This window comes from Canis aureus, chromosome 5 (assembly GCF_053574225.1).
Source record: "Canis aureus isolate CA01 chromosome 5, VMU_Caureus_v.1.0, whole genome shotgun sequence".
In the NCBI taxonomy this organism is placed as follows: Eukaryota; Metazoa; Chordata; class Mammalia; order Carnivora; family Canidae; genus Canis; species Canis aureus.
In genome coordinates, this window is record NC_135615.1 from 69706822 (window position 1) to 69731882 (window position 25061).

Genomic DNA, 25061 nt, shown 5'->3' on the forward strand with positions numbered 1-25061 from the left:
TGCTTTTTAATGAGTGGTCTTCTGGGGGTAGGGTGAGAAGATCGGTTAACCTCAACCCTTGTGGGAGGGATTAGGGTGAAGGTTAAGTTTGTGGGGTTGTTTCCTTGTTCATGGAGTTGCCCAGATTCTCCTGGACACGAGAAGGGCAGGGAAGTGGAGTTGAAATCAACCCAGGGATACTGCTAGGAGACAAGCTCAGGAGGATGTAGAAATGTACCATTTTATTACAAAGATTCTCATGAAAATGAAAATAGTATCTCAAAAAAGGATACCTGACTTATCAATCTCCACCTGCAGAACTGGGCAAGGATAGAGGGCAGGCAGTGAGTTCCTTGGCTCACATGGGGCCAGTGGGAAGGTATGATAAGAGAACCAATCTAAAAATGGCTGATGTTACCTTAAGGAGCCTGATGGGAGGGTCCCAGAAGACCCAGCCACTCCTAGAATGCTCAATGAGGGCACCTTTCCAAAGCTACGAAGCAGGCACTTGGCATTTCTGGATTTTGTCCTATGGCTGCTTAAAAGCATGCCTTCCAGAACCGGTACCCTTTATGGTTCAAAATTAAGAACTGGGGAAGGATGGGTGGCGAGGCAGCCACTAGAAAAGCTCACTCATAATGTGTGCCCTAGGCTCAGGGCCCTGGTTCCTGTCTAGTCCCTGGGGATATTTATATTTAATATATTTTTATATAAATACACAGAGAAATAGAAAATATAAAATCTGAGGGGTTGTGGGAGAAAGGTGGGGAACTTGGCAGGAAACCAGAACTGGAGAGGTCTGCTCAGGCCAACTTGACCTCCTCCTTGACCCTGTGGAGAGAGCAGAGACTGGCATGAGATAACGTGCCCCAGAGGCCTGGAGGCAAAAATACGGGGACAATGACTTCTATAGGACCCCAGCTGCCCAGGTGACTGCCAAGGGCTGGGGCTTCCTAGCTCTGCCTAGAACTGCAGAGACAGACAGACTGGTCCCTGAAAGAGGTCTTTGTAAGCTGCACCAGCTGTCCCTGCGCCTCCCTCGGCAGGGCGGACAAAGGGGCTGGTGCTCCAATGCCAGGGAGATGGCCGACAGCTCCTTCCTCACCCTTTGGCTTCTTGCTTCTCCTCCTTGGTTTTCTCCTCTTCTGTGACTTCTAGAACATAAGAGTGCAGGGATGGCCAAGGCTCCCCTCCAGAAAGACCCATGGAATCTTCACTTAGGCTGAACCCCCTTCCCCAACACAGCTCACTGGACATACAAAAGAGAAAAGCCCATCCCAGGCCCTCCCCTTGAGCCCTGCAGAGAACAAACAGGTTGGACCGGTTTCCCAGCCTGCTAGTGCCTGAACCCGGTGGGCGGGGGCAGCCCCCTGGGAACCTGGGGTGAAGCACTGGGAAAGGGGCTTGGGTGGTGTGTGAGAGCCACACTCCTGACCATGGGGAGACTAGGCATGTCCCTGGCTCTGGAGCCTGGCAGGGCTCAACCGGCCAGTGCAGATAACAAATTGAATTTCATTCTTTTGTGGGTCCTGCTGTTTCTGGGGGTGGAGGCAGAACCCCAACAGAAGGCAGGGCCTGAGTCAGCTCCCTCCTAGAGCCCTACATACATTCATCCTCCTCTGGGGCCTGGGGCTCAAGACCCAAGTCTGGGCATGACCCAAACCCACCTTTCTTCTCTTCTGGGTCTTTCTCTTTTTCGTCCTCAGTTTTGACTCTCTTGGCTTTTTTGAAGTTGGAAGAGTTCTTACGACCACCTTCTCCCTCCTCATCAGAGTCCGAGAACTCTTCCTCACAGGCAATTCGTTTGTCAGATGAACAGACTGGGAGGCAATGGGAAATGTAAGTGAGACAGCAGGAGATCAGCTTTACCTCAAGGTCTGTGCCCAGTGCTTCCCTGTGTGTCCTCCAAGAGACACCAAGGGAAGGGGGTGACTAAGAAGAGGGGAAGGAAACTCAGACTCCCTAAATTGTCCCAAGAACTAGAACATGGGTTTCTCAACAGATGAGTAGCTTAGGAGGAACATGGAACCAAGAACAGGGGTGGGAAGCCAGAGCTACCTACTGAACGGGAAGGTACCGCCCCCGGATCTGGGTCTTACTAGAGATGCGCTTGTCAGGGTCTTCTTCGTCCTCGTCGCCACTCTCCTCTGGAATGGCATCCTCAGGAATCACCTGCATTTGGACCCCAGGTGCGTGGGGCAGCATTCTCAGGTTCTCAAACAGTCGCTGTCTATGGCCAATGGTAGAGAGGGTGGCTGGGCTCTGGTTAGGGACAAACCAGAGCCTGGAATGTTCAATCAGGGGGTGCATGGGGATATACTCACTTGATCTTCTCCAGGTATTCATTGGTATTCTGGTTGGTCATATTGGAAGGACTGATGTGAAGTTTGAAATCTGGTCCAAAGTATTCAAAGTAGTCATTGTACGGAAGCTCTAATTGGGGCAGGAGATAGGAGTCAAGAGACCTGGCTGCCACAGGACCCCAAGAAAAAAGCATTTGTAGGTTTGTCTGGACCTGTCAGCCCAACCATCTAACACAGAAGAATGCCTCTGAGATGGTGAGACTTGGGTACTTAGTGGGGTTTCAATCTTTTTAATGCTGTTCTCCAGTGTCACCCTCCAACATACACACAATGAGAAGAGGCACAAGCCCAATTTGGAAAAATTTAGGCAATGCCCATTGGGAGCATTTCCTCACTGACTATCCCAGATCCCCTACAGAGTAGAAATTCCAAAGCTATAAATAACCACTGATAATTCTGTCTAGACCAGAAGCAGGAGGGAGAGAGGACAGGGTCAAGAAAGGACTCAGGAAAAACTGGTGGTCTGACTATCACAAGAGGATAGGCAGGAGAATTAATCGATGACTAGCATCAGAAGAGGGGAGGCCACACAGCTAGTGGGAAACGGCTTGTGAACTTGAGGAAACACCAGCTTCAGCTGTGCCCAGCCCAGCCTGGCTTGGCCCTGGAGCTCTCACCATTCGGGATTTCCGTGTCCAGGGCCACAGCTGTTTCATATGTCCAGCAGCGGGCCACATTACGGATGGTGTAGCCGCCTCCTCCCAGCATCAGCATAGGCAGGTTGAAGCTCTTCACAAACTCCACACACTTGGCGTGCCCTTCGGGGAAGAAAGGGTTTGTTGGATTACAGGAGCACCCAGCAGGACCCTGCCCACCCATCCCTATGCTACCTGGCCTCACCTTTGATCGTGAGATTGAAGCAACCTAACCGATCCCCAGACAGGGAGTCAGAGCCACACTGTAAGACCACCGCACTGGGCTGGAACATCTCCATCACTTTGGACATGACCTAAAAGGACACATCCCGGTAACCACCAGCTTGAAGAGGTTATGTGATGTTTGGGGCTGCAAAGGATGGGTGCAGTACTTTGGCATCATTTACTCCTACTTTCCACTCTCCCTCATGCTGGGTGGTAGGGAGCATCAGTCTGGGATTTCAATTTTCCAATTTGAAAGGCTCTCCAAGATCTTTCTAGCTCTAGTAATGCTGAACCTGGAACAGCCTCATCTTTTGCTTCCTTCACTGCCCAAGCTCCAGTGCCACTTCTGACTGTCAGCTGCATCTGCCTTCAGTCCTACAGACTCTGTGCCTCATATTGTGAGGGGGCACTCACTTTCATCTTTCTCACTCTGACAAGATTTTGATATCACCTAGGACAAAGACCATATGTTGGGCTTCGCTGCTACCCTTACTATAAGGCATATAGGAAGCACTTCACTACCTGACCCTATTAGGTTAATAATAAGCCAGTAATGGTTCCTTGTGGCTTACAGGCAAAGATTTAACTCCTCAGCTCAGCATTCAAGGCCCCCTTTGAAATCCTGACCCCAACATATGTTTCCCATCACATCCTTCAATGGTCCTCCCATATTTGAACTAGTCTAGATGCAGCTACATACAGGCACCTCTGTACTTCTGCTGGTGCTGTTCCCCCTGTTGAATGCCACCCCTGCTCTCCAGCCTCCACCTCCTTTACATAGGCAACTCATTTTTCAAAGTCCAGCTCAAATATCACCACCTCTGTGAAGTCATCTCTGACTACCCTCCCCCCAGCCCAGGCAGCCATTTGTCTCCCACCCTTCTGTTCATCTTGCAAAAACAGTAATGACCACACGCTGTCGTGTATGTGCCTGCCTCCCGCAATGTAGACTGTGAGGTCTTCAAGGGTATGATTCATGTCTTAGATATTCTTGTATCCAACAGAGGGCCTGACCCACAGAAGGCATCAATAAATATTTGCATGAATTTCATTCCCCTAGCTGACCACACAGCATACAATCCAGGGTCAAAACACATCTCATTTCCCAATCAGCTTCTCGGGGTTGGGGGAGAAGTACCTAGGTATGCTGGAGGTACTTTGCTACCCATCCCTCAGACTAAGTCTGATTGCAGCCCGGGTGGTGGATAAGCCACTTACCGGCTTGAAAATGGCCTCATAGGACTCGTCATCGATCCCATCTCGGAGCGGGTAGTTAACAGCATAATACTTGCCTTTGCCAGCCCCAATATCCTAATCAAGAAGGACATTAAAGTAATAGTGAAAGATGAAGCTAGGAAGAAGTTCAAGATGGGGGCTGGAAGGCTAAGGAAAGAGGCAGTGGTTCTGAGAGAGACAGGTGGGGCCCTGGAGCTGAGCCAGGGACAGAACAGGGGCATCTTGGCTAATACCATCCCTCACACAGGCTCACATCTCTGTACACACCACTGAGCCTGCGCCCAGGCTGAGAACTATTTATGGAGCCAGAGATGGAATACCCTACCCCATAGCACAAGACCTCACCTTTGGATTGGGTTAGAGCTGCTGGTGGCTGGGTCACAGAACTAACACTCACCCTGGGACAACCTTTTCCTCCCCAGAGAAGGCAGAAGAGTTCTTTAGAATTGGAAATGCCCACTTAAAAAAAAAACGAAAGAAAGAAAAAAAAAAAGGAAATGCCCACTTATTCTAGTGCTTGCCACAGCAAACAGATGAACTAGTGCCACTCTTTCACCAGAGGGTTACATGGAAAAGGGCTTGTTTCATAGTCATGATAATAGAAGCAGATACAAGAGTTTGATGAGTTAGCTTCCAAGGACTCTTATCCTGAGGTCTATTGATGGGCTTCTGTAAGGGGAGGTATCTGTTATTAACTATTCACTATCAGACACAAAAGGTTTCCTATACTTTCTTGAGGACAGAGTCCATAGCTTGCAGTCAGATGATCAAAGGGAAAGGTTAAGAACCCTTGAGATGGTCCATAAGAATTCCAATTCCTAGCCCACTGGAGTGAACCTGATGTTTCTAGCCTAAAATTCAAGTCCTATGGGACATCTGAGTAGTGTAACGTAACTTAGCTATGGCCAGGAGGGACCTCTCATGAGAGCCCTATCCCTCTCTTCCTCCAGAATAAGGGAGGAAGGCGATCAGGGCAGGTACCCTAGGCTGGGGTATGATGTCCTGAATGGCTAAAGAGGCAGGAGTGGTTTCTGGTGACATGAGATAGGAGAGTTAGAGCTGGCAGCTGAGGGTGAGCTGGTAGGCCCCTGAAGGGAGTTCTCACCCGTAGGTCCCCAGTTCCTGGGAAGTACTCTCCGTATTTATGAAAGGACACAGTCATGACCCGGTCTGTGGTATAGAAGGCCTCTTCCACGCCATCGCCGTGGTGAATATCAATGTCAATATACAGCACCCTCTGGTGATACCTAGGATCAGAAGGGGGTCAGGGGTCTGGGGGCTCTCTGGGGATGGGACGCGCCAAGGGCGCCAGGTCCCAGCTTACCGGGCTGGCTGCCTCCCTCAGGTATCTCTAAGCACCAGAGACGTGGAAACTGGCTGAAGGAAGGTGGAAGAGCGGCAGGGTGTCTCCAGAGGCCTGACCAAGCCGACCAAGTCCGATCTTCCTACTCTACAGCCAGGGTCAACTCCAGCCACACAGGGACACTTTGGAGGCAGGATCTGAGCAGTGCCTGCCCCTGATCTTGCCGTGGGCTCAGATCAAACCAGGACCCCGTCAAGGAGAGGATGGCCAGAGACACTCACTGAACACAATCCTAGCCAACACACTGCTAGGAAAAGTAAACTAGGGAGGCAAGCCCATGGGGAGAGGGAAGTGGGAACCTGGCCTAAGGTGCTCCTCCAAGAGACAAGGCCAGGCAGGCATACTTTAGCAGTTCCAGGATGGCCAAGACGATATCATTGACGTAACAGAAGCCAGATGCCTCAGACTTCTTTGCATGGTGCAGCCCCCCGGCCCAATTCACAGCGATGTCTGTCTGCTGCTTATTCAATTTCACAGCACTCGCTGGGTGTGAGAGAGCAAACACAAGACTGTTAGCAAACCATCTTCTCCCTTTCCCCAAGAAGCCCAGAAAACCAGTGAGAGGTAGGACCTATCAGACAACTGGACTGTACGATCCAGAGGCCAGTCCTCTCCCTCCTTCCCTATTCCAACAGAGAGTAAATATGACCCTGGCTACTCTAAACAACTTTTTTCCAAACTGAGGGTGGTAACCCATCAGTAAGCCTTAAAATTGGTTTAATGGGTCATGATTAGTATGTGTGTACTAAACAAAACAGACTAGGATAAAATAACAGTAAAGGTAAATGCTCTTCTGTGAAACTGGCTTCTGAGCAAGAATGTGCATGCAGAACCTCAACTGCGTGTAAATGTATTTATTACTGGGGTTCATGGTCAAAAAATGATGAAGATACTGACTGAAGGTATCAGAAGCTCCAAGTACAAACTGGCCCCAGAAGCTAGAGAAATAGACACTTGTGTAATCAGGTGCATTTGTGGCAGTGTAATTCTAACAGCAATAAAAACATGGAACAAGTCAAGTGATCCAACAAGAGGGGACTGATTATATCAACTAAAGTTGGTCCATAACATGGAATAATCATGTAGCCACTAGAAATCATGCTATAGTCTACTAGAACTAAAGAAATTTTAAAGATTTATTAAGTAAAAGATGCAGACACAAAACTATACACATGTGACACATTTTTGCAAAATACAGATGTATATGTTTAATCCACATATATACACACAGAAAAAAGAATGGATATATAAACACCTAAATGGTAATAACGATTATCTGTGGACAGTGTGATTGTGGGCAACTTTTTTCTGTGCACATCTTTGTTCTCTGAGATTATATTGGGAGCCAAAGGGGAGAGGAGAGGAAATAAGGATCATAGGAAAATAAATATTTGTTAAGAAAGGGTTTAGAGTAATCATAGAGGTAATCTAGAAGTTAATAATGGAAGTGGGAGATATGTGGGGACTATTTCTGACCTCTAAAGGTAATTACTATGGTCTTTTGTAAGACACAGATGGTGACACTTCCCATTTTCATAGCACTTTGCAGTCTGCAAATTGCTTCTATGTACAGCATCTCCACAACCCCATGAGGTCCGCAGGGAATTCCAGTATTTAAGATCTCTTGGTAGGAAAGGACAATCAAGGACACCTGTCAGTACCATGTCAGAGACTAAACCTAGGCTGGGACTGAACCAGAAGGATATTTTAAAAGACGTAAGGTAAAAACTCATAGGACCGTTTAAAGGGTCCCAGATCAACCCCACTGGGACAGCGGCCTAAAAGGCAGGCCTCACTAGTACAACCCAGCACAGCCCGTGAGGAGGGAGGTATATTCCTTACCCACAGAGCCACCAGTAGATAACTGACAGAATTCAAACAGGCCATCAAATACTGGACAGTCCTCACCGACGTTGACTTGAAAGACATAAGGGAAAGGTTAGTTTCCACAATTCCTTTAGTTTTTGTTTACACATATGAGCCTATAGGGCGGGGGGAATCCACAGAATTTGGATTCATAAGGCTTGGTCTAGTTCAGGCTCTACTTACTGATTCTTTTTTTTTTTTTTTTTAAAGACTTTATTTATTTATTCATAAGAGACACAGAGAGAGGGACAGAGACACAGGCAGAGGGAGAAGCAGGCTCCATGAAGGGAGCCCGATGTGGGACTCAATCCCAGGTCTCCAGGGTCACATCCTGGGCCAAAGGCAGCACTAAACCGCTGAACCACCAGGGCTGCCCTACTTACTGATTCTGTGACTGGATCAAGTCATTTAACTTCTCAGAGCTTTGGCTCATTACCTTTAAGTAGCAACCATGATATCTGCCTCACCTAAATGTTGAGAAGATTAACAGAAGTCTTACTGGGGAAGAATACAGCAAGTAAGTACTTGGAAAATGTTAGCTCTTTCCTCGAGGGAGAAAATTGAGCTACTTATTCCTGGGTTGGTTCAGATCTCACTCCAGCTGACTAACAAGGCAGAGAAAAACTGAGACCTATATAACTATCATCCACTGAATGCTTAACAATGTGCCAGACACTGTGCTAAAGGCTTTAGATACCTCGCACAACCTTCTAAGGCGATTTGGTCCTATTTTATAAATGGGGAAACCAGCTCAGAGACGTGAACTCCTAATAAATAGCAGAGGCGATCTTAAACATTGGTCTGCCTGCCCTAAAAGCCCATGAAAATATACTCAGGCCTTCTCCCCAATAATTTCATATACAATCTCATTTGATCCTCATCACAACCCCATGAGTTGGACAAGACACATCAACCCCACTGTCCAGAGGAACAAACAGATCCAGAGAATTAAGCGACCTGCCCATAGTTATATAAGGAGGCAGTGGCAGAGCCAGAATGAGAGTCCAGGTGTCTCGACTCCCACAGTCCAGGGCTCTTGCTACTACACCCAAGTGACAACTGGAGTCAAGTTATTTCCGGCCTAAAGGGGCAAAAGTCCAAACTAACACATAATGAGGAAACACATGCAAACAGTGATGCAAATGAACTGAGAAGCTGAGAGGCAGGAAAGGAAGCACACCTGAGGGCTGTAGAGTCACAGAGCTAGGGAGGAACCTCAGGGCTCCGAGTCTCCTCTCCTAGAAAAGGAAGCTATGAGGGGTGCCTGGGGGGCTCAGTCAGTTGAGCATCCGACTCTTGGTTTCACCTCAGAGCCAGATGAGGCTCTGAGGCTCAGCACAGAGGCTGCTCAAGATTCTCTCCCTCTCTCTCCCCCTCAGTCCACTCTCAAGCAGTCTCTCTCACATAAACAAAATCTTTAAGAAAACAACCAAAAAAAGGAAACTATTGAGACATGAATGATACACAGGAAATTACAGGCAGGGTAGGCTAGACCCTTATCCCTTGCTCTGGCCTTCCTATTGCACTTGCTGTCAACTGGGGTTCCCCACGGAGAACAAGGAGGAGCCCTAGGAGGAGGGTAGCAGAGCCCAGCTCAGACTGCGGTAACCCACTGAGAGGGCTGAAGCTCAGTCTGCAGTAACTACACACGCTACCCACTCTGGCACTGGCCTAGACTGAGAGGGCTCCCTGCCAAGACAAGCGCTCTGGGGAAGTGCGGCCTGCAGAAGGGGGTGAGCAGTAGTCGGTAGCTATCACCCTCACTCCCCAGTTGTGCACTGGGAGGCTGTGTCAATAAGAACTTTGGTCCCTGGGGCCAGGATCCTTATCCACTGGCAACCGACTGCCCCTTCCAGCTGCTTCCTCCTTCATTGGGTTTGGCCTGCCTAGGTTTCCAGAGTTTTGCTTATACTCCCATCTGGGATGTGGAGCCACCATGGGAGGAAATGGTTGTTTTATTTATGTTTTATTATTATTATTATTATTATTATTATTATTTTAAATATTTTATTTATTTATTCATGAGAGACACAGAGAGAAAGAGAGAAAGAAAGAGGCAGAGACACAGGCAGAGGGAGAAGCAGGCTCCATGCAGGGAGACTGACGTGGGACTCGATCCTGGGATTCCAGGATCATTCCCTGGGCCGAAGGCAGGCGCTAAACTGCTGAGCCACCCAGGCGTCCCTTTATTATTATTTTTAAGTAAGCTCTATACCCAACATGAGGCTGGAACTCATGACTCTCAGACTGAGAGTTCGTACTCTCAGTTCGCCAGCCAGGTGGGCCAGGAAATGGTTTAGATAAGAGAAAAAAATATTTTCCTTCAGCCCCAAACCAACACGTGGCTCAAAGAGCCAGCCCATTATTCTCAGCTCAACAAGCTGTGTGACTGGAGATGGAAAGGGGGGAAGGGAATGAAGACCCTCACTTGTGCTCATCTGTGAAATTAGGGAGGACTTTTCTATGGGTTTCTCTCTTCCCACTACAAATACGTTTCTTACTCTTAGGCTGGTGTTAGAACGAAGGGAGCAACAGTGGGTGAGAGATGGGAGAGCAGAGGGAGATGGGGAAGGCGGTAAAAAGCACACTGCAGAAAGAGATGCATGGGATTAACAGGGACTTCAGGAGAGGGCTTGTACACTGTGGTGCTATAATGGGGGGCGGGGAGTGGAGGGTAAGAGAGAAGGGTGTGTGATCAAGGGGAGGCGACCAAGGGGGCTTCAACTATATTGGTAATGTTTTCTTTATTAGGCTGGGAGTGGGTAGTTGGATGTTCATTCTATTACTTTTTATACTTTTCTGTGGAAACATTCCATTCTCCATTCTACCACTGCCTTGCTGGGTGATTCTGGGAAAGTCATTTCACTTCAGTTTATGTATCTATAAAATAGACGACAATATCTCTAAATTCTACCACCATAATTCCCCTTTATCATTTTTCCACCATGTTTCACATTCTGATAAACTATCTGGCCAAAAAACCCAAAACTGCATTTATTGATGTTTGAACCCATTTTATTTATTTATTACTATTTTTAAGAAGGCCTGAGCCCAACAGGCCATGAGCTCCCTGGCAGGCAAAGGCTGGCTGATAGGGAACCAAGTGCAAATGGGCAGATCGAGCCAGGCTGTCAGGGAGCTCACTGTACATCATGGTCCCATTTTAACTAATTAAAATATTAGGTCAGAACTTTTTTTTTTTTTAAGATTTTATTTCTTTATTCATGAGAGAGAGAGAGAGAGACTGAGATAATAGGCAGAGGGAGAAGCAGGCTCCCCGCGGGGAGCCCAATGTAGGACTCAATCCCAGGACCCTGGGATCATGACCTGGCCAAAGGCAGATGCTCAACCACTAAGCCACCCAAGCATCCTAGGTCAGAACTTCTGATCAAGATTCTCAAGGTCTCAAAATGACCACAAAATGTCTATTACATTCTAGCCAAGAGCAAGGAAGCCTAACTTACTTTTAGTCTTATTACACATATAACTTCCTAGGTTAGATATTGGTAATATAATAAAAGAGCTTGGCTCTCACATCCCTGTTATTGTCTCTGTAGATACCCCTGGTTATATAGCACTTCACTAAATGACATCTTTCTATAACCCTATGGATCAAGTCAGTAAGGTGCCTTAAAGTCCTTAGAGAGTTTCATCCTTCCAAATCCATCTTCAATGAGAGAAAATCCCAGACCTAATTTTTTTTTAAAAGATTTTATTTATTTGAGAGAGAGCAAGCAAGAGAGAGAGAAAGAGCAGGGGGAGGGGCAGAGGGAGAGAGAGAAGCAGATTCCCCACTAAGCAGGGACCCTGACGTGAAGCTTGATCCCAGGACTCCAGGATCATGACCTGAGCTAAAGGCAGACATTTAACCCACTGAGCCACCCAGGTGCCCCCCAAATCGATCTATCTATCTATCTATCTATCTATCTATCTACTTACTTACTTATTTGTGGGAGGGACTCGATTTTATTTATTTATTCATGAGAGACACACACAGAGAGGCAGAGACACAGGCAGAGGGAGAAGCAGGCTCCTTGTAGGGAGCCCAATGTGGGACTCGATCCCGGGACTCCAGGATCATGCGCTGAGCTGAAGGCAGACGCCCAACCGCTGAGCCACCCAGCCGTCCCCAGACCTAATCTTTTAATACACAACCTTAGAATGCTAGTTTCCGGAAAACTGGAGCAAACTGGGAGCCAGACCCAAACCTGGGCATTCCTCAGGGCCTAATATTTTATGTCTGCTTTGACAGATTTGAAAATAATGAAAGTAATATGTCATCACAGCAAAAGTTACTATTCATTGACAGTCAGTGCTCTCACTTCTATCCCCCCAACCTCCACTATGAAATAGTCATTACTGTCTTTCTTTTTTTTTTTTCAGGATTTTATTTATTTATTCATGAGAGACACAGAGAGAGAGACAGAGACATAGGCAAAGGGAGAAGCAAGTTCCCCATGGGGAACCTGATGAGGAACTGGATCCCAGGACCCTGGGATCACACACTGACCCAGAGGCAGATGCTCAACCACTGAACCACCCAAGTGTCCCTTCCTTTTTTTTTTTTTTTTTTTAAGATTTTATTTATTTAATTGAGAGAGAGCATGTGTGAGGTAGGGGGCAGAGGGAGACGGAGAAGGACAAGCAGACTCTCCACTGAGCAAGAAGCCCAACTCAGGGCTGGAGCCCAACTCAGGGACCTAAGCCAAAGACAGACACTTAAATGACTGAGCCACCCACCCATGTGCCCCTGTCTTTCTTTTAAAGAAAAGAAAACAGGGATCCCTGGGTGGCGCAGCGGTTTGGCGCCTGCCTTTGGCCCAGGGCGCGATCCTGGAGACCCGGGATCGAGTCCCACATCGGGCTCCCGGTGCATGGAGCCTGCTTCTCCCTCTGCCTGTGTCTCTGCCTCCCTCTCTCTCTCTGTGACTGTCATGAATAAATAAATAAAAAAAATCTTAAAAAAAAAAAAAATAAATAAAGAAAAGAAAACAAGTGTGCCTGGACGGTACAGTCAGTTTAGCACCTGGCTCTTGGTTTGGGCTTGTGTCATGATCTCAGGATCATGAGATCAGGCCCTGTATCGGGCTCTGGGCTCAGCAGCACAGTCTGCATGAGATTCACTCTCCATCTCCCTCTGCCTCTACCCCTACATAAGCACACTCTCTCTTAAATAAAAAAATCTTTAAAAACTAAATAAAGAAAAGAAAATAGGCTCAGAGAGGCTAGGTGCTTGCTTAAGAACACACAGCAGCTAAGAAGTAGAGCTAAAGAATTCAAACCACGACATCAAAGCTCATTTTCTCTCTTTAACACCAAGCTCCTTCTCTAATGAGAATCCTCTCTGCTGACAATGGAGCCTGATCAGTGGCCTAAATACGTTATGAGAAGCCCTAAAGCCATCCAGAGCAAAGGAAGGAATTTGTCTCATCTTGAAAGCAAATAAGATCTTGTCAATTCAAAGAGCAAATACTGCACTTAGAGGGGACAGTACTGGGATGCCTGGGTGGCTCAGCGGTTAAGTGTCTGCCTTCAGCTTGGGGCATAATCCTGGGTCTGGGGATCGAGTCCCACATCAGGCTCCCTGCATGGAGCCTGATTCTCCCTCTGCCTGTGTCTCTGCCTCTCCTTCTCTCTCTGTGTCTCTCATGAATAAATAAATAAAATCTTAAAAAAAAAAAAGAGGGGACAGTATTGTTGTAGGTGGTAAAGAAGCTTGATGCTTTAAAAAAAAGTCTCTGTGGCTCTGTAATCATTACAACTAAACAATTATTGTAACAAATAAACTTTCTGCCTTGGGAATCAGACTACCTTGTGGCCAGTAGCAACAAGTGCCACAGATTTGCTGATATTACAAGTTCAATAAAGTGTTGTTATGTGAAAAAAAAAAAAAAAGATTTGCTGATATTTCAAAATAAGCTGTTATAAGCTAATTAAAACTTCTGGAAAAAAAACTTCTCTGGACAATGTTGCTTCATTGTTTTATTATATGAGATATCAGGTGCTGAGAGAAAATTTTAATATAACACAAGGGAGAAGTCAGATAATAGTTTTTCTCCCAAATTTCAACACATTTTCTCCCTTAGCTGAAACAATCCCCATGATTCCTATAAACCGAGTGTAGCTTCTGAGATGCCACCTGTTCTGAGCTTCAAGTCTCAGGAAGCAGGAGCAAAATCACCTCAACTCAAAGATCACATCATCGGCAGCCCCGGTGGTGCGGCGGTTTAGCGCCGCCTGCAGCCTCGGGTGTGATCGTGGAGACCCAGGATCGAGACCCAGGATCGAGTCCCACATCGGGCTTCCTGCATGGAGCCTGTTTCTCTGTGTCTCTGCCTCTCTCTTCGCTCTCTCTGAATGAATAAATAAATAAATCTTTAAAAAAAAAATCACATCATCTAGAGTCTAAGTGGCCACTCAATTTTCAATTAACACTCACAAAAATGAGAACAGTTAAACTTGTGTGGGATGACACCCAGTCCATTTTATAAAAATCTGAGGGAAAGTGACTTGCCTGGTCAGTTAAGTGTCAGAGCTGGGGCTTCTATCTCCTATGTCTCTCTACCAGGTCAGTGCTTTTTCCATAACAACATTTACAGTTTCCTTGGCATAGTATTATGAATCTAACTAGACAAAGATCAAACTCTATTCCTTATAATCAAGATACAAGGAAAACCAGACTTGAGAAAAAAGCAGCACTCTGGCATCCTTGAGAGGCAGGGGAAATTAAGCGTCAGCTGAATAGGAGATACTAGGGAAGACAGGGTAGACTTCTACAATTCAAAGGTAGATCCAGGGGCACCTGGGTGGCTCAATTGGTCAAGTGTCTGCCTTTGGCTCAGGTCATGATCTCAGGGTCCTGGGAGTAAGCCTGCATCCAGTTCCCTGCTCAGCGGAGTCTGCTTCTCCTTCTGCCTCTGTCCCTCCTGACAGCTCATGCTCACTCACTCGCTCTCTCACAAATAAATAAATAAAATCTTTAAAAAAAATAAAAATCAAAGGCAGACCTGACTGGGGCCTCGAGAGTAAGGAGGGAACAGAATGGACTTACATCTCTGCATCTGCTTACTGTACTCGGACATGTTATCTGGGCGGATGGAGCGCAAGAATTTAATGTAGTCATCACTGTGGTACTTGGTCATCTCCTCGGCATTGGCTTTGTGAGGGCGCTAGAGGGCAGAGGGGAGAAAGGACGTGTTATTCCTGACCGTGGCCAATCTTCACCCAGTCTACTCTGAACACCTGTATCAGCCTAGCACTGAGCTAGGTGCTGTAAAGGTGAGGGGGGGGGAGGGGGACCCACTGATTAGATTAAGGCCTCAGGAAATTTACAGTCTAATTAGGCACATAAGATTATCAAATAAGATTCAGTATCAGAAGACCCTGACTGCAACTCAAGCTCTGTTGCTTAGGTAAGTCTATCTAGTGAGCCTCAATTTTCTCATTTACTAAACAGGAACAACTTCTACCTCACAGGGATCACGAGAATTGGATGAGATGTTGAATCTCTTTGTAAACTGTGAAGTGCTTTACAAACTCTTCATTCTTTTTAATTCTAAATAAAACAATATATAGTTATGGGCCAAATGGCTCTAAGAGTTTGAGGAAAAAGGGTGACTAACAATAATTGAAATATGAAATCTTTTATAAATCACCATCACACCAACAATTCTGATCATACCCTCCCCATTGAAACTTCCTTGACATGGTAATTTCCAGAATGTTATCCTAACATTCTGATTCATCTCCCCCCCCTTTTTTTAAATTTTTTTTCATCTTTCCCTTTTTAAAAACCTCTTCTCTTCCTCCCATCTCTTAAAGGTAGGTCTTCTAAGATGACCCTCTGCTTTTCTTTTCTAGCTACCAATACCTTTCTAGTTTATAAAAAGCATTTTTTTTTTTAAGATTTCATTTATTTATTCATGAGTGACACAGAGAGAGAAAGAAAGGCAGAGACAGGCAGAGGCAGAAGCAGACTCCATGCAGGGAGCCTGATGTGGGACTTGATCCTGAGACTCCAGGATCATGCCCTGGGCCAAAGGCAGGCACTAAACCGCTGAGGCCACCCAGGGACCCCATAAAGCATTTTCAATACATACCTAACATTGTTTACCCTAAGTCAGGCATTGTATGCTATTTTGTGATCCTTACCACAACTTCTTAAACTCCATACTATTATTAACCTCATTTTGCCCCCAGGGAGGTTAAGTAATTTGTCCAAGGTTACACAGCTGGAAAATTGACTAGGAACCCAGAGGTCTGGCTGCAGGCACTACCTGACTCTTGTTTAATCCTCACTTAATATAAGGAGGAATGTAAGAATAAAAGATGGATACTGTTCTATAGAACACAGTCATAGTGAAAGCAGCAAGACATGGCCCCAAATACTAAATTGCTTTTTCTATATTAAGCCTTTTACCCTCACAGCAATGTTGCGGACAGAGCTTTGATTATCCCTTCTACATAGATACCTGCCCAGACTCACTCCATCTTGCTTTCTGCTCTGAGCTCCAGATTCACAATTCCAACAGCTTCTCAGCCAGCCCCACTTGTGAATCCTAGCGGCACTTCAAATTCAACTGGATCTAACAACTTATAGAGAGCCCAAAGGCATTCAAATTTAACTTCACTTCCAGACTTCTCTTTTACTATTTTTGTTAATGACACCAAAATCCACTCAGGCTGCGAAACTAAATGTAATCCTTAATTCCACCCTCTTTGACTTCCATTTCAATCCATTGCCTATCCCCTTCATTATAGGTACTCCATAATCTTGACTGCATCCACCACCTTATTTCTCCTATGCTCTTCTTTCCCAGTGTTCCCATCCTCACTACCATCCACCCAGTTGCTCAAGACAGAAGCCACCCTTAATTTTGCATTCCTCATCTACTACATTCAACAAGGACAAAGCCCATTTCAAAAGCTGCCCCTTGGGGATCCCTGGGTGGCGCAGCGGTTTGGCGCCTGCCTTTGGCCCAGGGCGCGATCCTGGAGACCCGGGATCGAATCCCACATCGGGCTCCCGGTGCATGAAGCCTGCTTCTCCCTCTGCCTGTGTCTCTGCCTCTCTCTCTCTCTCTATCTGTGACTATCATAAATAAATAAAAATTGAAAAAAAAAAAAAAAAAAAGCTGCCCCTTTTATGAAGTAAAAACAAATCTTGCTCTAAGAACCTATCTTCATCCCAGGCCACAAAGTTCCAAGAAATGTGACCACACAGCCAAAAATCACAAAACATGCAAGGAAACAAAGCCCTAAGAGTGAGAGCTAATAGAAACAACAAATAGCAGAAAAAGATTTACAGATACCTTGGATATATGATTAATTTTTTAAAAATGCATAACATTTCTATATGCAAATAAATCTAAGTATAAAATTTTATTTCTATTTTTATTATTTTTTAAGATTTTTTTAAAAGATTTTTTTTGTTTATTCATGAGAGACACACAGAGAGAGGCAGAGACACAGGCAGAGGCCATATACTTTATTGTAAAGTATACCAGTTTATCCATTCAACTGTTGATGAATAGTTGAGATTTTGACTGTCAGTCTAAAGTTTTATAAATTTCTCCTTATGGCGCAGCCAGGGTGGCTCATTGGTTTAGCACTGCCTTCAGCCCAGAGCCTGATCCTGGGGACCCGCGATTGAGTCCCACGTCGGACTCCTTGCGTGGAGCCTACTTCTCCCTCTGCCTGTGTCTCTGCCTCTCTCTCTCTCTCTCTCTCTCATGAATAAATAAATAAAATCTTAAAAAAATAAAAGACTAGTAAAAAAATAAGTAAAAAAGGGACCCCTTCTTGGGAGAATGTTACATAATCATGGGTCCTCAACTCGCATAAAATTCTGTCTTCTCTCTCCAAACCCACTTTATTCATCTTAAAATGACAGTGATACCTTTATTTCTAAGGTCCAATCAACCGAACTTCCCTGCCAATTCACTGTGGCTCAGCAGCTTAGCGCCTGCCTTGGGCCCGGGGCGTAATCCTGGAGTCCCAGGATCAAGTTGCACATCAGGCTCCCTGCACGGAGCCTGCTTCTCCCTCTGCCTATTTCTCTGCCTCTTTCTCTCTGTGTCTCTCATGAATAAATAAATAAAATGTTTTAAAAAGTAAATAAAAAGTAAAATAAAAAGTCCTAAATAAATGGAGATATGTCATGTTCATGGATTCAAAGACTAAATATTCTCAAAATATCAATTTTCCCTAAGATGATATAAAGATTCAATAAAATTACAACCAAAATCTCAGCAGATTTGTTTATAGTATTTGATGAGTTCTAAAATTTATATAGAAGTTCAAAAGGCATGGCGCCTGGGTGGCTTAGTCGGTTAAGCATCTGCCTTCCTCTCTGGTCATGATCCAGAGTCCTCCAGTTGAGCCACCAGAATCAGCCGGGAGCCCCCTTCTCCCTTCTCCCTCTGCTGCTCCATGCACACGCGTGCTCGCTCTCTCTGTCAAATAAATAAATAAAATCTTTAAAAAAATTACAAAAGGCAAATAGCAAGTCACTTTTTACTTATATCTTTATTTAAAGATTTTATTTGTTTATTCATGAGAGACATACAGAGAGAAAGAGGCAGAGACATAGGCAGAGGGAGAAGCAGGCTTCTCGCAGAGAGCCTGATGTGGGACTCGATCCCAGAACCCCGGGATCACGCCCTGAGCCAAAGACAGACGCTCAAACGCTAAGCCACCCATGCATCCCGCAAGTCACTTTTTTTTATTTTTTATTTATGATAGTTACACAGAGAGAGAGAGAGAGAGAGGCAGAGACATAGGCAGAGGGAGAAGCAGGCTCCATGCACCGGGAGCCCGACGTGGGATTCGATCCCGGGTCTCCAGGATCGCGCCCTGGGCCAAAGGCAGGCACCAAACCCCTGCGCCACCCAGGGATCCCACTTTTTTTTTTTTTTTTAAAGAACAAAGTGGAAGGACTTGTGCTACTAGGTATCAAGACGTACTTGTGCTACTAGGTATCAACACGTACCAAAGAACCATTATAATTAAGCCACTGGGTATTGGCATATGGGGTAATAAACAGACCAAGTCAACAGAACACAGAGCCCAGAAACAGACCCATACACACTGTTTGGCATAAAGCTGGTGCTTACTAAGTATTTGTGGAATGAATGAACAAATATGGACATCTCATACATAAAAGAGCTGGCACTTAGATCAATGGAGAAACAACAGACTTTTCAGTAAATCAGCTAGGACAATACAAGGGAAAAATTTCAGTGGATTCCTACCTCAAACCATATTGACAAATCAATTCTAAATATAGTAAATACATATACGTGAAAGCAAACCTATAAAGCTTTTATCTTTTTAAACTGTTTTTATTTTTTAAGTAAACTCTATGCCCAACATGGAACCTGAACTCACGACCCCAAGACCAGGAGCCACATGCTCTACTGACAGAGTCAGCTAGGCGCCCCCCATAAAGCCTTTTTTTAAAAAAAATATTTTATTTATTTATTCATGAGAGACACAGAAAGAGGCAGAGACACAGCAGAGAAAGAAGCAGGTTCCTCACAGGGAACCTAATGTGGGACTCAATCCTGAGACAGGGATCATGCCCTGAGCCAAAGGCAGATGCTCAACCGCTGAGCCACCCAGGCATTCCCCCTATAAAGCTTTTAATTTTTTAAAAGATTTTATTTATTTATTCATGAGAGACACACAGAGAGAGAGGCAGAGACACAGGCAGAGGGAGAAGCAGGCTCCCTGCAGGGAGCCTGATGTGCGACTTGATCCTGGAGCGCCAGGATCATCCCCTGAGCCAAACGCAGATGCTCAACTGCTGGGCCAACCAGGCATCCCCCCATAAAGCTTTTAAAGGATGAACTTAGGAGAAGACCCTAAGGGTTGAGGATTTTATTTTTTTCTCTTTTCTCTTTCTTTCTTTCTTTCTCTTTCTCTTTCTTTCTTTCTTTCTCTCTCTCTCTCTCTCTCTCTCCTTCCTTCCTTCTTTTTTTCTTTTCTTTTCTTTTTCCTTCCTTCCTTCCTTCCTTCCTTCGTAATCTTCACAGCTAACATGGTGCTCAAACTCACGATATGGAGATAAAGAGTTGCATGCTCTTCTGACTAAACTAGTCAGGTGCCCCAAGGGAAGGATTTCTAGAGACACAAATGCACTTATAACAGAAACAATTAATAATTATGACTATATTAAAATCAGTAATTTCCGTTCATTAAAGATAGAGTGAAAAGACAAAACCAGAGTAGAAGATATTTAGAGCAGGGCGTCTGGGTAGCACAGTTGGTTAAACATCTCTTAGCTTTGACCCAGGTAGTGATCTCAGGGGTTTGTGGGATCCAGACCCACACTGGGCTCCATTCTCAGCAGTTTGCTTAAAGATTCTCTCTCTCCCTCTGCTCCTTCCTGCCGTGTACTCTCTCTTTCTCTCAAATAAATAATCTTAAAAAAAAAGATATTTAGAGCAATAAACTGACACTGGACTACCTCTACTAAAATAAAGTACTACTACAAATTGGTAAGGGAAAAAACTCACACCCTTGGGATTGAGAGTCATACACTTCACTGACTAAGCCAGCCAGACACCTCTCAAGCTATCACTTACACATTGCCAGTGGGAGTATAAATTCATTTGACTACAATGAAAAGCAACGTAGCATTTGTTATTCACATACCCTACAGTCCAGCAGTTCTAGTGCTAGAGAAACAGTCAAAAGAAACTTTTGCATACATGCACTAAGAGATATGTACAAGAATATCCAAAGCACTGTTCCTAACATTAAAAAGTGAAATACAGGGATCCCTGGGTGGCGCAGCGGTTTAGCGCCTGCCTTTGGCCCAGGGCGCGATCCTGGAGACCCAGGATCAAGTCCCACGTCAGGCTCCCGGTGCATGGAGCCTGCTTCTCCCTCTGCCTGTGTCTCTGCCTCTCTCTCTCTCTCACTGTGTGCCTATCATAAATAAATAAAAATTAAAAAAAAAAAAAAAAGTGAAATACAAATTAAGATCATGGGAGAATGGATAAATTGAAAGATAATGACAAAATATTTTTCAGCAGAGAATAATCAAAAAACTATAGCTATATGCAGCAAGGTAGTTGGATTTTACTAACATAATATTGTGTGATAAAAAAACAAGTCACAAGAGGCACCTGGCTGGCTCAGTTGGAAGAGTATGCAGCTTGCTTGCTTGCTTGTTTTTTTAAGATTTTATTTAGTTATTTGAGAGAGAAGTCAGGGGAGAAGCAAAGGGAAAGGAGAGGGGAAGCAGACTCTTCCCTGCACACAGAGCCCAGGACCTTGAGTTCATGACTTGAGCTGACATCAGACACTTATCCAACTAAGCCATCCTGGTTCCCCCAGAAGAGCATGTAACTTTTGATCAGAGAGTCATGAGTTTGAGCCCTATGTTGGGTGTGGAGATTATTAAAAATAAATAAACTTTTTAAATAAAAGATATATTTATTTATTCAAGAGAGACAGAGACAGAGACATAGGCAGAGGGAGTATAGGCTGCTCAGAGGGAGCCCAATGCAGGACTGGATCCTAGATCCTGGTATCACGCCCTGAGCCAAAGGCAGATACTCAACTGCTGAGCCACCCAGGCGTCCCTAAATAAAGAAACTTAAAAAAAAAAAAAGATTACATGTAGGACACCTTTTTTTAAAAGTTCAAAGATAAGTAAATAATTACTATATATTGTTTAGGCATACACACAGGATAAACATTTTTTTAAAAGATAGAAATAATAGGGGATCCCTGAGTGGCGCAGCGGTTTGGCGCCTGCCTTTGGCCCAGGGCGCGATCCTGGAGACCTGGGATCGAGTCCCACGTCGGGCTCCCGGTGCATGGAGCCTGCTTCTCCCTCTGCCTGTGTCTCTGCCTCTCTCTCTCTCTCTCTCTCTCTGTGACTATCATAAATAAAAATTAAAAAAAAAAAAAAAGATAGAAATAATAAATACAAAATTTAGAGGTGATCAGGGTGTAGGAATATTGATGTCTCAACAGCCATTAAGATATTGAATAAGCAGGGATCCCTGGGTGGCGCAGCGGTCTGGCGCCTGTCTTTGGCCCAGGGCGTGATCCTGGAGACCCGGGATCGAATCCCACATTGGGCTCCCAGTGCATGGAGCCTGCTTCTCCCTCTGCCTGTGTCTCTGCCTCTCTCTCTCTCTATCTGTCATAAATAAATAAAATATTTAAAAAAAAAAAAAAAAGATATTGAATAAGCAGTAAAATATATTTTTTCTTTTCTTTTTTTCTTTTTTTTAAAGATTTTGTTTATTTATTCATGACAGACACAGAGAGAAAGCAGAGATACAGGCAGAAGGAGAAGCAGGCTCCATGCAGGGAGCCTGATGTGGGACTCATTCCCGGGACTCCAGGATCATGCCCTGAGCCACCCAGGCATCCCAAATATATATTTTCAAAAGACCAAAAATGACCTTCCTTTGATGCTTATGAGCCAAGGATAACATTTATCTCAATTCTGTATATCCAAGGTCCAATTAAAACAAAAACAGACAATCAAGTAGGAAAATGGGTAAAAGGCTTGAAAAGGGACTTGGATAAGGAAACTTGAATGGCCAATAAACATACAAAAAGATCCTTACTCTCCCTAGGTTGAAATCAAGGAAAACATAAATCCAAAAAATAGTTAAAATATCATTTCACGTTAAGCTAAACTGACAAAAAAATTAAATATGACAAAATCAAGTGTTGGCAAAGACTTAAAGCAACTGCAATTCTTCTACATTGCTGGCAACTGGAAACCATTTTGACTCCCTAATAAGGGTAAATATGTACATACGTCCTGTAGTATATTCTTTCAATGAAATACAGTGAAAATAAATCCAGCTGTGTGCATCAACATGTATGATTCTCAAGAACATGTTGAGCAAAAAAGGTAGGTCATATAATCAGTACTGTATGACTCCATTCACATAACATTTAAACATGTAAAACTAGAACATGTATTGTTTAAGAATATATACTGGTAAAATTATCTTTAAAAAGCTAGGAAATAGGGACACCTGGGTGGCTCAGCAGTTGAGCGTCTGCCTTTGACTCAAGGCATGATCCCAGAGTCCTGGGATCGAATCCCGCATTGGGCTCCCCACAGGAAGCCTGCTTCTCCCTTTGCCTATATCTCTGCCTCTCTCTCTCTGTGTCTCTCATGAATAAATAAATAAGATCTTTAGGGCAGCCCCAGTGGCACAGCGGTTTAGCGCCGCCTACAGCCCAAGGTATGATCCTGGAGACCCAGGATCGAGTCCCACATCAGGTTCCCTGAATGGGGAGCCTGCTTCTCCCTCTGCCTGTGTCTCTGCCTCTCTCTCTCTCTCTCTCTCTGTCTCTATGAATAAATAAATAAAATCTAAAAAAAAAAAAAAAAAAGTTAAAAATAAATAAATAAAATCTTAAAAAAAAAAAAAGGCAAGGAAATAACACACCCTAAATACAGGGCAGAGATTAACTCTGGGGAAGAAGAGAGCAAAGAGGATCAGGGAAGGTATATAGGGGCTTTAGCAGTCATGGCAATGTTTGTTTGCTTAAACTAGATGGTATTAATTGTATTGTGATTCTTTATATCTTCCACATATTTTATAAAAATTCTTTCATATCTACTCAATATTGTATAAAAACATTTTTTAAAAAAAGCACAAAAGAACAGAAGGCGATGAATAAGAAGCCTGGGAATATACAAAATTAGCATCCAAGGCAAGAAAGAGAGCAGAATTGTTGATTATGTAAATAGGAAGGTTCCTGGATGAAAAATGAGGATATAGATTCTGGGAGAGATTAATTAGATGTGTGGAGGCAGAATTGGGGGAGGGACCAACTGTGTGAAAGACTTCAATATGTCTCCTTCAGGTATAGAGACAGAATACAACAACTTCTTTTTTTTTTAATATTTGATTTTTCAGTAATCTCCACATCCAACATAGGGCTCAAACTTACAACCCTGAGATCAACAGTCCCATGCTCTACTGACTGAGGCAGCCAGGTGCCCCAGAATACAGCAACTTCTTTAAGAAATCTACGGAGCTTCTTCCAGGTCTGACTCTCAAAAGCCATCAATTTTAGGAAAGATATTAAAATAGCTATCTGTGTTTTGGGAAAGGAATATTAGGATCACAGCCCAGAGAAAGGAGAAGACAGAATGAATGCACAGAAACACTGTTGGGGGAAGAGGATCAAAGATCCATACTCAAGAGAAGGAAACAGATCACATTAAACAGAACCAGTTTAAAGATTTAAGAGAGTATACTGGAATTTCACTTTAGGAGTTTACAATAATATCTACAGATACAGAAATTGCTTGGTATTATTTTTTTAAAGATTTTATTTATTCATTCATGAGAGACACAGAGAGAAGGCAGAGACATAGGCAGAGAGAGAAGCAGGCTCCATGCAGAGAGCCTGATGTAGTACTCGATCCCAGAACTCCAGGATCACACCCTGGGCTGAAGGCAGATGTTCAACCACTGTGCCACGCAGGCGTCTTGCCAACGAGGTGGTATTATCACTACAACAACCACTGTTAGATGCTTCCCAAAGAACCATTTTCTCTCTTCTTGTTAACACATCTCAATTTGGTTGGGTGTTAATGCACTCAGCCAAAGGAATCAAATGTGATTAGTCTAAGCCAATTGCTGGTGAATGATCTAAGGATGGCAAATGACCCAGTGAGATTTAAGGGGAAATCTGTTGGGAAACTTCTAGGAAGGGTTTTCCTCTCTAATAAAGAAGACAGTGTGAGATGGGGATAGTGGAAAATGATCCATTTGCCACCACTTCCCTTCTTTGTATTCTGTTGTACAAACTCTTAACACTTGGAGCTGAGACACCCATCATGGAATTTCAAGGCAAAAAACAAAAGGATAAAATCAAATAAGCTGGGGCATCTGGGTGGCTCAGTCAGTTAAGTGTTTACCTCTTGATTTCAGCTCAGGTCATAATTGCATGGGTCACAAGATCAGCCCCGCATCAGGTTCCACGGTACTCAGGAGGTTGTTTTCTTGTTTTTTGTCTTTTTTTTAAAGATTTCATTTATTTATTTCTGAGAATACACAGAGAGGAGAGAGAGAAGCAGAGACACAGGCAGAGGGAGAAGCAGGCACCATGTAAGGAGCCTGACGTGGGACTCGATCCCGGGTCTCCAGGATCAGGCCCTGGACCGAAGGCGGCACTAAACCGCTTGGGCCACCCGGGCTGCCCCTGTTTTTTTTTTTAACTCAGGAGGTTTGCTTGAGATTCTCTCTCCCTCTCCCTTTGCCTCTCCCTTCCCCCCACTTGCACACGTGCATGCATGCACTCTCTCTCTCTATACACACACACACACACACACACACACACACACACACACACACAAAATAAATAAAACTTAAAAAAAAAAAAATCGGGGCACCT

At 44.5% G+C, this 25061-nt stretch overlaps 1 protein-coding gene across 2 annotated transcripts in view; it reads right to left on the reverse strand.

Annotated features, from left to right (window-relative positions):
- Window positions 1–204: 204 nt before the first annotated feature.
- HDAC1 (histone deacetylase 1) overlaps window positions 205–25061 on the reverse strand; it is a 35672-nt gene continuing 10815 nt past the window's right edge. For both annotated transcript variants that reach the window (XM_077898675.1, XM_077898676.1), the window contains exons 3-14: window positions 14719–14836; window positions 7644–7718; window positions 6146–6284; window positions 5544–5685; window positions 4421–4513; window positions 3183–3291; window positions 2960–3100; window positions 2304–2412; window positions 2079–2209; window positions 1647–1799; window positions 1085–1133; window positions 205–810 (exon numbers count right to left, since the gene is read on the reverse strand). In XM_077898675.1, the coding sequence (XP_077754801.1) occupies window positions 783–810; window positions 1085–1133; window positions 1647–1799; window positions 2079–2209; window positions 2304–2412; window positions 2960–3100; window positions 3183–3291; window positions 4421–4513; window positions 5544–5685; window positions 6146–6284; window positions 7644–7718; window positions 14719–14836 (1287 nt within the window). In that variant the 3' untranslated portion in view covers window positions 205–782. The remainder of the gene's footprint in view (window positions 811–1084; window positions 1134–1646; window positions 1800–2078; window positions 2210–2303; window positions 2413–2959; window positions 3101–3182; window positions 3292–4420; window positions 4514–5543; window positions 5686–6145; window positions 6285–7643; window positions 7719–14718; window positions 14837–25061) is intronic.